This window comes from Carcharhinus amblyrhynchos, chromosome 27, assembly GCF_965287045.1.
Source record: "Carcharhinus amblyrhynchos chromosome 27, sCarAmb.v2.hapA, whole genome shotgun sequence".
Lineage (NCBI taxonomy): Eukaryota > Metazoa > Chordata > Chondrichthyes > Carcharhiniformes > Carcharhinidae > Carcharhinus > Carcharhinus amblyrhynchos.
This window is the reverse complement of record NC_137350.1, coordinates 26,414,260-26,428,898: the sequence shown is the minus strand read 5'-3', so window position 1 is coordinate 26,428,898 and position 14,639 is coordinate 26,414,260. Positions and strand designations below refer to the sequence as shown.

Sequence of the window (14,639 nt, the reverse complement as noted above, 5' to 3'; positions counted from 1 at the left end):
ATCGGAATTGATTTAAATAGTCAAAGCAATAAATTTCACAAGACACAGAATTAGGAGCGCTAGATTTTTCACTGAACACATGCCTGCAGGACATACTTTTAGACTAAGCAAGTTAAACTGATGTCTGTCCACATAGCGTCTACTTACATTTGGCTCTACTTTGCTGTATAGTTCGATGTTGTTATAGAGTTCCATGTTATCCACTGATTTGCAACTGTTGAAATCAAAATGTAAAATAAGTGCCGGTAAATACACTAATTCATATTCACCCATATAAGTATGTGGCCAATTATAACCATCAATCAAAGCAGTCCAGCAGCAGGTTTTTCTCTTAACTGACAATTTAAGCCTCTTTAATAGTTAGAGGGCTGTAGCCTTTGTATTTACAAGGCTACATATTTCATTTTCCACAAGTAAAGTCGCCTTTAGTAGCTTTCTAGTTATCGGGTGCGCACAACTCATTTAGTTCACAGCCAGGGTCTTGGGTGAGATAGAAGTAAAGTTTATTTATTAGTCACAAATAAGGCTGACATTAACACTGCAATGAAGTTACTGTGAAATTCCTCTAGTTGCCACACTGTGGCGCCTGTTTGGTAAATGCACCTAACTAGATTGTGGGAGGAAACCAGAGCACCCAGAGGAAATGCACGCAGACACAGGGAGAATGTGCAAACTCCGCACAGACAGTGACCCAAACCAGGAATTGAACCCAGAACCCTGGCGCTGTGCCGCCCAATAAGATGCCTATAAGGGAAGCAAGTTGCTTCATCAGAGGAATCAAAATGAGCTTAACCTGCCTGCCCTGCACCACAATCTCTGGAAATTTAGGGTCATCTAGCCAGTGCTCCCATGTCACACCTCCTGATCTCTTATTGTGCAGCTGGTCAATGAGCAAGGTGAAAGCAGCACAAAGTAACCAGTTCATATTTCTCCCTCTGTGAGCAGCACTTCACATCTGCTCTTCACAATGGCATGATTGAAATTGAGAATCCACTGAGCTGAGAGTAAGTCTTCCTAACTCCATGACACATACCATTGGAATTCTGCAACACTGTGCCATCTGGCTGCAGTTAAAATATTTAGTCGCAATCAGCATCCACATTCAACTTTTCTTATAGCTAGAGTTTCAGACAATATCTATGAGTTAAAATGAACCAGGCCTCTGGACTGACTGACTGAAGCACAGTTCTAAAAGAGTCCATCTATTAACTGCGATTCTCTCGGTGACAACAGGCACACAAGAACGAGAAGTCATTCGATGACAGATTAGTATCATTTAAGTATCATCTTAATGTTACCTCTTCGCCAATGCACTGTGTCAGTTCAAATTTGCATTTAAATATACATGGAGCAGTGATCTATACTACAAAATAAATAATGCAGAGCAAACACAATAGTTTCTTACCTGAAGATCAGCCTGAATTTTTCAATTTTAACATCAACGTCCTTGCTATCTTCCACACAGAACTCAACAAACACATAGTTCTTACGGTCATACCATTGTGTCTTTGCTGGCAGCCTGTCGAAATAAAAGTGCGTCAAAGTGCAGTTAGTCACTCTTTAATTCTTAAAGCTTTGGGTGTTGAAAGTAGAAGCATAAAGAAGTGGGCACGCATTTTGCAGTTTGAAGTTTTAGGTGGGGACTTAACAGCTAAATCGGGAGTGAAGCTAAGATGATGAGCAGGCATTAGACCTTTGATTTTAAATGTGCACCAGCCCTTTGTAAATGAAGTTTGATCATTGGAATTTTTAACCTACAAGGCACTGGGTGTCAATGGAGTGATCATGAATCCCATATGTTCTACCCATTGGCATCAGCTATGGTGCCAGCAATCCTTAAGGCAATGACAGGATGCCAATCTTGACACCACATCTACAAACATCCACTCCTTCCACCACCAATGCACAGCAGCAGTAGTGTGTGCTATCTACATGATTCACTACAGCAATCCACCAAAGATCCTTCGACAGCACCTTCCAAACCCATGATCACTTCCATCTAGAAGGACAAGGGCAGCAGCTACATGGGAACATCAGCACTTGCAAGTTCCGCTCCAAGCCACTCACCATCCTGACTTGGAAATATATCGCCATTCCTTCAGAGTCGCTGAGTCTAAATCCTGGAATTCCCTCCCTAATGGCATTGTGGGTCAACCCATTGCATGTGGACTGCAGCGATTCAAGAAGACAGCTCACCACCGCCTTCTCAAGGGCAACTAGGGATGGGCAATAAATGCTGGCCAGCCATTGACGTTCATGTCCCATGAATGAATTTTTAAAAATGCAGATCAGTTTTCGAAAACTGCCCTGCCCATGTCCGAACTCACATCAAGTGATGGAATACTCCCCACTTGCCTGGATGCGTACAGCTCCAACAATACTCAAGAAGCTTGACACTATCTAGTTCAAAGCAGCCCGCTCAATTGGCACCACATCTACAAACATTCAATGCCTTAACCACTGATGCTCAGTAGCAGCAGTGTGTACATCTACAAGAAGCACTGCAGCAAATCACCATAGAAACTTAGACAGCACCTTCCAAACCCACGACCACTTCCATCTAGAAGGACAAGGACAGCAGATAAATGGAAAAACTACCACCTGCAAGTTCCCCTCCAAACCATTGACCATCCTGACTTGGAAATATATTGCCGTTCTTTCACAGTCGCTGGGTCAAAATCCTCAAATTCCCTCCCTAATGACATTGAGGGTCAACCCATAGCATGTGGACTGCAGCGATTCAAGAAGGCAGCTCACCACCATCTTCTCAAGGGCAACTGGGGATGGGCAATAAATGCTGGCCAGTCAGTGATGTTCATGTGCCACAAATGAATAAAGAAGTCCTGCTTACTCATCTCTCCTGTGTTTGCTGATTTACATTGGTTCCTGGTTAATAAGTACCAGATTTTAAATTTTAATTCTTGTTTTCAATTCACTCAATGGTCTCTTCCCTTCCCATCTCTGTAATGACTTTCAGTGCTACAAATCCCTAGACCTCTGCACTCCAGTGGCCTATTGAACATTTATAGAAACCCTACAGTACAGAAGGAGATCATTCAGCCCATCAAGTCTGCACTGACAACAATCCCACCCAGGTCTTATTCCCGTAAACTCACGTATTTATCCTGCCAGTCCCCTGACGCTAAAGAGCAATTTAACATGGCCAGTCACCCTATCCCATACATCTTTGGAGTATGGGAGGAAACCGGAGCAGCCCCACGCAGACATCAGGAGAACTTGCTAACTCCACACAGGCAGCAACCCAAGGCTGGAATTGAATCCAAGTCCCTAGTACTGTGAGGCAGTAGTGATAACTACTGAGGAACCATGCCTGATTGAATCAGTCCATCAAATGTGACCATTGTTCAGCTGCCTACAACCTAAGCCCTGGCATTCCCTCCCTAAAACCCTCTTTTAGGACTCTCCTTAAAATGTACCTTTCTGACCAAGTTTTCGGTTATCTGGTCTAAAATGACTCAGTGTCAAATCATGCTTGAGAAAGCACCTGTGAAATAACTTAGGTTCTATTTTACAATGAAGGGTACCATATAAATTCAAATTGTTGTTGTCTCTAGCCAAGTCTCCATGCATGTTTATCAACATTCACAGTTAGATATTTACTCTCACTAACTAAACAGTGATGTAACACCAGAAATATAAGTTAGTCATAACTGGCTTTCATTATGAATAGCCTGAAGTCAGAAAGTACGCCTTTGTATAAAAATTGCAAATCACGTATAAAGTGGTAAGTGCTAGAAAACTGGAATTTCCAATATAATTAAGAGAGCATGTTTCTTGCCAAGACATGTTTTTTCAATGTAAGCATTAGAGTTTATTATGGTTTTGTTGCCTTCCACTTTCACATTTTATTCTGAATTTAAGCAAATCTCCAATAAGACATGGCAACATGGTGGCTCAGTGGTTAGCACTGCTGCCTCACAGCACCAGGGACCTGGGTTCGATTCCCGGTTTGGGTCACTGTCTGTATTAGTGTGCACATTCTCCCTATGTCTGCATGGGTTTCCTCTGGGTGCTCTGGTTTCCTCCCACAATCCGAAAGACATGTTGATTAGGTGCATTGGCCATGCTAAATTCTCCCTCAGTGTACCCGAACAGGTGCTGGAGTGTGGTGAGTAGGGGATTTTCACAGTAATTTCATTGCAGTTTTGATGTAAGCCTACTTGTGACAATAATAAATAAAGTTTTAACCATGAAGTGGGCCCTTAACATTGTTTTGACACAATTAGGTAAATGTAGAGTCACCCTAGTCCCAGATGACCTAGGTTGGCCATGATTTAACCTGAGGATCGCCACACCGCAGGGTAGGGGCAAGGTTGAGAAGGCAGGGCTCTCATGAATAGCCTCAGCTGACACAGGAATTGAACCCGCGCATTCGGTGCTGCTTTGCATCACAAACCAGCTGTCCAGCCAACTGAGCTAATCGACCCTTATGATAGCAAAAGAAATGTCAAACATATTATAGAGGCTGCCACGCCATTATTACACGATTGTATGATATGAACTGATCAGCAGCCAAAACAGAGGTAACATCAACACACCAAACAAACATTTATGCTATGTATTGTACCATTAAATTTTGAGGATTTAAGATTTGAGTGAGAACACCTTGAAAACTTACTTAAAAGATACTGGCCATAATTACACCGTCCCATACGCCATGGCAATTGAAACAAACAAGAGGAGGACCAAGGAAAGGTCCTTTAACCTCGGACGTGATTTTATAATTTCGGGACGAGGGAGGCAGTGAAATCCCTCCAATGGTATTAGAATGAGTTCAGTTGTTACTTAGTCTGGGAAGCAAATCTTGGCATCACACCAAAACTGTGGAGTCTTTATAGGCACAGGTACACTTCACATTCCATAGGTATAGGTATCAGGAATATGTTATGAGATAAACTTGAAAAAGAGCAAATACATAAAGCAAACGTATTTAAATAAATGGAGTTGGGTTTACCTTTTAGATTAACAAAGTCATTATGAATGGCAGTCAGTTATTTCGGCTTACAAATCTGATGGGACAACTCAAAAGTTAATATATAGGTGCCAAGATCAACAGTTATGTGGAACTTTATTTTAACATTAGTAGATCATCAGACCATCAGATATGGGTGCAGAATTAGGCCACTCAGCCCATTGAGTCCACTCCTCCATTCAATCATGGCTGATATGATTCTTTTCGCCATTCTCCTACCTTCTCCCCGTGACCCTTGATCCCCTTATTGATCAAGAACTTATCTATCTCTGTCATAAAGACACTCAATGACCTGACCGCCACAGTCATCTGTGGCCTGAAGAAAATCCTCTTCATCTCAGTTTTAAAGGAACGTCCCTTCACTCTGGGGTGATGTCCTTGAGTTCCACTCTCATCCACTGGTGGAAACATCCTCGCCACATTCACTCTATCTAGGCCTCTCAGTATTCTGTAACTTTCAATTAGATACTCCCTCATCTTTCTAAACTCCATCGAGTATAGACCCAGACGCCTCAACTGCTCCTCATACGACAAATCCTTCATTCCTGGGATCATTCTTGTGAACCTCCTCTGGACCCCCTCCAAGACAAGCATATCCTTCCTTAGGTATGAGACCCAAAATTGCTCACAATATTCCAATGGAATCTGACCACAGCCTTATACAGCCTTGTATCTTAGACATCTAGAAATGAATGCTAACATTGAATTTGCCTTCCTATCTGCCAACTAAACCTGCATGTTAACCTTAAGAGAACCTTAACCAGGGCTCCCAAGTCCCTTTGTACTTCAGATTACTGAAGCCTTTTCCCATTTAAAAAACAGTCTACACCTCTATTCTTCCTACCAATGTGCATAGCCTCACACTTTCCCACATTGTATACCATCTGCAACTTCTTTTCCCACTCACCTAGCCTGTCCAAGGCATTCTGCATCCTCTCCACTTCCTCAACACTGCCTGTCCCTATACATATCTTTGCATCATCCACAAATTTAGCAACCAGGCCCTCAGTTCCATCTTCCAGATCATTAATGTATATAGTGAAAAGTTGTGGTCCCAACACTGACCGCTGTGGAACACCACTAGTTAACGGTTGCCATCCTGAAAAGGACCCCCTTATCCCCACTCTCTGCCTTCTGTCTGTCAGCCAATCTTTTATCCTTGCCAGTACCTTACCTCTAACACCATTAGCTCTCAGCTTATTTAGCACCTGGTCAAAAGCTTTCTGGAAATCCAAATAAACCACGTCTACTGGCTCTCCTTTGTTCTAACTTCTTTGTCACCTCCTCAAAGAATTCTAACAGATTTGTCAGACATGACCTCCCTTTGAAGAAATCATGCTGACTCAGTCTCATTTCACCATGCATTTCCAAGTACACCACAGTTTCGTCCTTAATAATGGACTCCAAGATCCTAGCCATGACTGAGGGCAGGCCAGCTGGCCTATAATTTCCCATCTTCTGCCTCCCTCCCTTCTTAAATAGGGGTGTTACATTAGCCTTTTTCCAGTACTCACGCATTCCCTGTGGGAATCTAGTTAATGACATTTGGTTGTAAGTTGCTCAGGTCAATTGCTGGTCAATAAATTACATTAAATTTCAAGTTACAGATCAATGTCTGGATTCCCCTTCTTGCAATACAAATTACAATTAAAATTTATGAACTCTGTAGAAACGAGGTGTGACAAAATGCAATCAAAGAGCTGTCACAAACAACAACAAAGTCATGTTGCTCCTTCTTTGTGATATTGTAAAGTCACACCTGCAAGGAACCACAGACAAATTACCCTCAAGAATTATCCTCTCAGTTTGGGAGAACATTCTGGAATGTTTTGTGTGTCTGGACATGCACAAGCACGGGTGAAGCCAAAAAAATAACAATAAAACCACAGAGTAAAAGAAAACTTATTTTATATAGGTCCCTTGCAGGAATCTGCAAGTTATTCTCCTGTCTATTGAAGTGAAGCTTTTCTTTATTTTAAATAGAATACATGTTTCCCGTAATGATAAACGCGATTTGCTCACACTACTTACTCAAGCTTAGAGCATCTGCACACATGTCGGCTGAATTTGAACGTAGGAATATGCAAAGAAATGCAGACTATTGAGGTTTAGAATCACAATAGCTTTAGTCAGCTTAAGCACACAGTGTATCATCTCAATGCAATGCTATGACTCCCACTGACTTGTCAGTTAGAACTATGCAAACACTGGCTTGAATGATTATCTAAAGTTGAGAAGGAAGAATCCCAGTGGCTGGTAACAAGACTACCCCTCCACCCCACTTCAGTTAATTAGGCTGGCTCATAAGTCATAGAATGGTAGGGCACAGAAGAAGGTCATTTGGCCCAGCATGTCTGTGCCTGCTCTTTATAAGACTTACCCAATTTGTGCCATTTGCATGCTCTTTCCCCATTTCCCGTTAAGATTTTCATCTTCGAGGATTTATCTAACTCTTGGGGTGGCACAGTAGCACTGCTGCCCCACAGCGCCGGGAACCCGGTTCAATTCTGGTCTTGGGTGATTGTTTGTGTGGAGTGTGCAAATCCTCGAAGGTGAAAATCTTAACGGGAAATGGGGAAAGAGCATGAAAATGGCACAAATTGGGTAAGTCTTATAAAGAGCAGGCACAGACATGATGGGCCAAATGACCTTCTTCTGTGCCCTATCATTCTATGACTTATGAGCCAGCCTAATTAACTGAAGTGAGGTCTTGTTACCAGCCACTGGCATTCTTCCCATTCAGCTTAGAATCAGCGTAATGATTCTAGAATTCTTTTGAAAGTTATTATTGACTCCGATTTTGCCACTCTTTCAGGCAGATCACAATAACTTGCTGCATAAAAGATGTTCTTTATTCCACCTCTGGTTCCTTTGCCAACTACTTTTAATCGCTATCCTTTGGTTACCAACCTGTCTGCCACTGGAACCAATTTTCTCCTTATATATTCCTAATCAACCTTTCATAATATTGATTTCTTCCATTAAATCTTCCCTTAACCTTCTCTGCCGGATGAGAGAATTCTACCCCTTGGCATCTTTATAAAGGTGTAGTATCCAAAATTGACGACAGTATTCCAGTTGGGCCCGAAGCACAGTTTTATAAAGGTTCCGTCCTTGTTTTTGAACTCCTCTGAGCAGAGAGTTTTTACTAACCTGGCTTACAGGAAGCGGCTCTGTCAGGGAGTTACAGAGAACCTGCAATGCGGTCTCCCCACATGCTATGAAGCTTTAACTGTGGAATGTGCCTCTGGCATCAGAAATAGGTTCCCTGTCCAGATGCCCAGCCTGATTGGCAGGCTGAGTGTCCTCTAGGGTGGTGAGCCAGTCACTAAATGGCTGCAATTCAAATAAACAATATCAAATGTGCCAAACTCATCAACCCACTCCATTATTTCACCAAAGAACGCAACCAAGTTAATCAAATACTGCCTTTCATTATTTATAGGTTCAGCTTCAGATGCAGCATTGTGCTAAACCGTGGGCATCATATTTTTGAGAGGATATGAAGACATTGGTAGTGATACAGAAAAGATTTACTAGAATGATTCCCAGGAAATGGGACTTCTGTTGCATGGATAGGTTGGAGAAACTAAGGTTATTATCCCTGTTGTTTGCACTTTAAAGTTACTACATCTTTCTGCATTTTGCATCCTCTGTCTCCTTCTCGTTATCTGGTGGTGTATGGTATTATTATGTGACCGCCTTCCGGAATTGTCAAGAGAGGCTTCACATTTGTTGAGGAACAAGGAAGTTATTTATGGATAAGAAAACCTTAGGTACAGGAGTTGGTAGCCCTTGGCTGCCCTGGAGCACAGCTCCAGTCCTTCCATGCTTACTTCATGGCTGCTCAATGATTCTGCCTGAGAAGGGATTCCACCCTCTGGCGTGATCACTCGCTCTCAGTTTCTGCTGTTCCCTCGAGTCAAGAGATTCACTTCTGCTATACTGTGTTAAAGAGACAAACACAAGTATATGCCCTGCAAAATAATGGCTCCTATTACAAACAGGACAGAGTTACGCAAACTGCTCTGACTTCCTGTATGTGGTGGCATGGTGTCCCAATCCCTCGGTTGGCACAGTCCAATTCACTAATAATTTGCAGCAAGTTTGTGTCATGGGAAACGCAGAAAGTTAGTTCACTTCATATTCACTGGGGGAGACGTGTTCGCAACTTCTCACTCTATCACACACACAATCAAACAGTCAAGGAGGAGGGGTAGAAAAGGGAATTTTACAACTAGAGGTATTAACAGTACAGGGACCACAGAAACGAACATTAGTTTATGTGATTTCCAGAGTCAAAGTCCAGAGAGGAATTCCTTCCTGGCGGACTTCAATTTCAGCTGGCTGAAGGCAGGGTTTGTAGGATTCACTTTGGTGTGAACAACACAAATGAAGTAGATACACAGAGACTGGGTCAATACGGCAGGTGATGCTAGGAAACGGTCCAGCAGAGACAGACTTGGGGGAGTTGAGGAATTGGAACCAACTGCTTGTTCAGCCAATTGATGCTAAAACAGCAGACTAAGGATTTTCCAGTTCTCAATGACATATAGAGATTTCAATATTGTCAGTCAAGTCATGTCATCTTTCACCTTTCTTCCAAAAAGGATAGTTATATAGTGTCTGGCACTATCTTTGATTTCAGGATTGAAAATGTCCCAGTTGTTAGTGGTTGAAAGAGTTACCATCCATATTGAATGTCAGGAAGCCATTGTCTACGCAGCCCCAATCACTGTGCTAACAAGGTGAGTTTATCAGATGTTCTTCTCAGTTCCCAGGGTACTAAAAGAGATGGTGGGAGAAATAGCAAATGCACTAGTGGTAATTTACCAAAATTCACTGGACTCTGGGGTGGTTCCCGCAGATTGGGAAACAGCAAATGTGACGCCACTGTTTAAAAAAGGAGGTAGACAAAAGGAAGGTAACTACAGGCCAGTTAGCTTAACTTCTACGTTCTTATGTTTTATGTTCATCCCATGTGGCTATTTGGGCCTGCAGCTCAATAACTTCATTAGCCACGCTCAGAACATTTGGGCACAAGTACTCTAAACCCATCTTTCCTGTAATGACCCTCATTCAATTCCTCCAGCAAGCACAACCTCACCCAGTATCTTCCAACAAGAACTTGGTTTCAATTGCCAACTGTCAGACATCACCTTGTAGGCACCAATTTTCACAGAGATATTGGATTTGGAGTACACAACCCAGAGAAAAACCAAAGATCAAAATGTCTACCACCTCCCTCAGTACCCAGCACCTTCACATTCACCATTCGGGAAGGCAGTGATGCAGTGGGTTTTTTTTCATTTGTGGGACAAGGGTGTCACTGGTCGAGCAGCATTTATTGCCCATCCCCAGTTGCCCTTAAACTGAATGGCTTGCTAGGCCAATTCAGAGGACAGTTGAGAGTCAACCACATTCCTGTGCCTCTGGAGTCACATGTAGGCCAGGCCAGGTAAGGATGGCAGATTTCCTTCCCTAAAGGAATATTAGTGAACTAAATGGGGTTTTCCTGACATTCAACGATGGTTTTGTGGTCATCAGTAGATTCTTAGTTCCAGATTTTTTTAATTGAATTCAAATTCCACTATCTGCCTTGGCAGGATTCGAACCCAGGTCCTCAGAAAATTAGCTCAATTTTTGAATTAATAGTCTAGCGATAATAGCACTTGGCCATCACCTCCCCGCTCACTAGACTAGTAAGCCAGAGACACAGGGCAAGACCTGGGCACCCAGGTTCAAATCACTCCAAGGCAGAAGGTAAATTTGCATTACAAATCTAATGTCAACCATGAAACCATTGTTGATTGTTGTAAAAACCCATCTGGTTCACTAATGTCCTCTAGGGAAGGAAATCTGCCTTCCCCACCCAGTCTGGTGTACACGTGACTCCAGAGCCACATCAATTTGGTTGACTATGAAATGGAGGGCAGTTAGAGATGGACAAATGGAGAGCAGCCCCAATAGGCAAATGGACGGCAGTTACAGACGGGCAAGTGGAGGGCAGTTACAGAGGCGCAAGTGGAGGGCAGTTATGGATGGGCAAGTGGAGGGCAGTTATGGATGGGCAAGTGGAGGGCAGTTATGGATGGGCAAGTGGAGGGCAGTTCCAGATAGGCAAATGGAGGGCAGTTACAGATGGGCAAGTGGAGGGCAGTTACAGATGGGCAAATGAAGGGCAGTTACAGATGGGCAAGTGGAGGGCAGTTACAGATGGGCAAATGAAGGGCAGTTACAGATGGGCAAGTGGAGGGCAGTTATGGGTAGGCAAATGGAGGGCAGTTACGGATGGGCAAGTGGAGGGCAGTTACAGATGGGCAAATGGAGGGCAGTAAGGGATGGGCAACATGAGAATAAGGAATAATGAAAGAAACAAAGCGACAGGGAGGTCTTTTGAAGGTCACATAATGTAGAACTTTCATGGGCCAGCTATTCAGATTCCAATCCCCACCCAAACTAACTTCACCACCCTGTACATTGGGTGAAATGGCATCCTCGAATTTTCGGTGGAGTGCAGTCACTTCTAACGAATGAAAATTCACTTGGTTTGGAGGGTTCGCGAATATTTAAAGTAACAATACCCTCTGTTACAAATGATAAGTAAGTCTTGGGACATAATTGTTTTAATATATTATCGCACCCGTTACATACCTGTAATCAGTTTCTTCTGAAACCGACATAGTCAGCTGACCAATAAATTCCCACCAAAACTCCTAAAGGGAGAGAGAAAAATAAAAATAAAACTTCAGTGGCAAGTTGGGGGAGTTTGTTGAGGCTGAGCCTGGTTCCAGTGTGTGAGGCAGAAACAGATGCAGCTATTTTTAGCTGATCCCTCCCTTCGGCAATGTTTCTCCTTTAAAACCTGCTGCTCTTTCCCGATGTTTCTCCTGCCCCTCCTCCAGCCCTGGATTTCTCCCTGCACAACTGCCCTCCAAGCTCGCTCTTCCCCTTACTTTCTTAGTCATCGACTTTTGCAACGTCGAGAAGCATCGGGAACGAACCTAGGGAAATGTGGAGCTTTCTGCCAAGTCCAGGGCATGTTTATTTAGAAGGCTGAATGTGGTGCAAATTACCCAGCGCTTCGTAGTGGCGATAAAACATGACAGGCTAGAGAGGCAGTCACAAATCCATGTAATCCTGTACATAATTAGTATTTGGGGTAATTATTTGCTAGCCTATTCTGCCTCCTGAATTTGAATCATAACAATGAAAAACTCTAATGCTGTACTGACTGTTAATTAGGAAAATGATTTCACTATTCAACCCAAGCATATGATAGCTAAATTCTGTATATCATCGGTGTCAAAATTATCTCGGCTGGAAATCAGATTCATATTTCACTGTGCTGCCTTCACGGAACATTTATTGAATTTGTTTAGGACCTTTAATAAATGTCCCTAAGCTGGAGAATTTGTAAGTGAAGTCATTGGATAACTCAATTGTAACGCAGAAGATATCAGGAATAGTTTAATTTTTTTTAGTATTGTCACAAGTAGGCTTACATTAATACTGCAATGAAGTTACTGTGAAAATACCCTATCAGATAGGTGCCTGTTCAGATACATTGAGCGAGAATTGAGCATGGCCTATGCACCTAACCAGCATGTCTTTCGGACTGTGGGGAGGAAGCTGGAGCATCCGGAGGAAACCCACACAGACACGGGAAGAACGTGCAGACTCCACACAGTGACCCAAGCCATGATTTGAACCCAGGTCCCTAGTGCTGTGAGACAGCTGTACTAACCACTGTGCCATCGTGCTGTCCCCAGATTGTAACCATTGTGTACAAAGCATTGCCTTCAAGGTCTCACTCCTCCCTATCTCTACAACCTTTTTCTGCCCAAACCACTCTGTTTCTTGAATTCTGGACACTTGGTTCATCTCTCACTTCCTCCACCCTTCAACATTGCTGACTTTGCCTTCGGCTGTCTAGGTCCAAAAACTCAGGAATTCCATTCCTAAATCTTCCCATCTCTCTCTCCTCTTTTAATACACTCCTTAAACCCTGCTCTTTGGCCAAGCTTGACCTTAATATCTTTAAGTAGCTCAAAGAGTTAACCTTTTTGTCAGGTAATACTTTTATTTTGGATGGCACGGTGGCACAGTGGTTAGCATTGCTGCCTCACTGTGCCAGGAAACTGAGTTCAATCCCAGCCTTGAGTGACTGTGTGGAGTTCGTACATTTTCCCTTTGTCTACGTGGGTTTCCTCTGGGTGCTCTGGCTTCCTACCACAGTCCAAAGGTTAGGTGAATTGGGCAATATTAAATTGACCCTTAGTGTCCCAGGACGTGTAGATTAGTGGGGTAAATATGTGGGGACATGGGAATAGGCCTGGGTAGGATGCTCTGTTGGAGAGTTGGTGTAGTTGGGCCAAATGCTTTCCTTCTAATTATCAGTACACTACATTAAAGGTGCTATAATAATGTATTTTCCAGCTTCAGTGGTACACATATCATAGCAACAGTATACTATGCTACAGTGCAGTGTCTAGTCACTGTCAGTAATCCAGCTTCCCAAAGTAACCTGCTGTACGTAAGAATGGTTGGGGGGGAGCCGGGTTAGGCCTCATACACTGTCCATTTGTAGAAAGCATGCTTAGTTAAACTGGTGAACACAATTGTCTCTCAGTCTCAGGGATGTCCTGTCAAAACAAAACGCTCACCTCTTAGGACATTAATATACATTTTTAACTGCTCACTGCACCTTGCAGCTCAATGGAAGACACTCTTTGCACCATGAAATTTTCATACACAGTAACTTTCACACAGGTGCAGCACATATGGATGAAAAGGGATTGGTTTAGGTTAGAGGGTCATTGTTTTTTTAACTGGTCGGTGCAACATCGTGGGCCGAAGGGCCTGTTCTGCGCTGTAATGTTCTATGTTCTATATGCAGAGCAACATTGCGATCCTTAGCTCTTTACATGTGTATTTGGAGATAATAGCGTGTGGAATTTTAACTAGGTTCATTATTTTTGCCGCTGGAGTTGTTGGCAGCTGTCCTTTAAGTGGCAATTAGAAGCTAATGTATGCTCCACAATTCAGCAAAGCAACAGAGTTTCAAAAGTATAGATTAAAGCAAATTACTGCTGATGCTGGAATCTGAAACCAAAAGAGAAAATGCTGGAAAATCTCAGCAGGTCTGGCAGCATCTGGAAGGAAAGAAAAGAGCTGATGTTTCAAGTCCAGATGACCCTTTGTTAAAGCTTTGACTTGGGTTTTAACAAAGGGTCACCTGGACTCAAAATATCAGCTCTTTTCTCTCTTTCAAAATGTTTTACCACCTCTCCAGAAGAAGTGCAGCTGCTGCTAATCATGGCAGTTAAATCAATTCCCCCCTCCACCCATTCAACCGGACAAATCACTAAGTTTTTTTAATGGTGAGGACTTGAAAACCTGGGTCTGCAAAGTGATTTTGGCATCTAGGTATAACAATTGGCTGGAACATTTTCTACACAGGCACAATAAGCAATCAGTAATGGAATGTTGCTCTTTATCCCCAAGGGAGATTGGAATGGGTAATGTCACTGGACTAGTAATTCAGAGGCCTACGCTAATGCCCTGGGAGCACAGGCTCAAACCTCAGTTGGTGGAATTTAATTAAATTAATAAAATTCTGGAATTGAAAATATGAAACTATCAC

General features: G+C 42.9%; 1 protein-coding gene across 1 annotated transcript in view; it reads right to left on the bottom strand.

Annotated features, from left to right (window-relative positions):
* LOC145359147 (putative protein PTGES3L) overlaps positions 1 to 11,805 on the bottom strand; it is a 29,311-nt gene extending 17,506 nt beyond the window's left edge. The window contains exons 1-3 of the mRNA XM_080213564.1: positions 11,648 to 11,805; positions 1,406 to 1,519; positions 148 to 214 (exon numbers count right to left, since the gene is read on the bottom strand). Coding sequence (XP_080069690.1) covers positions 148 to 214; positions 1,406 to 1,519; positions 11,648 to 11,676 — 210 coding nt within the window. The 5' untranslated portion in view covers positions 11,677 to 11,805. The remainder of the gene's footprint in view (positions 1 to 147; positions 215 to 1,405; positions 1,520 to 11,647) is intronic.
* Between the last annotated feature and the right edge of the window lie 2,834 nt (positions 11,806 to 14,639).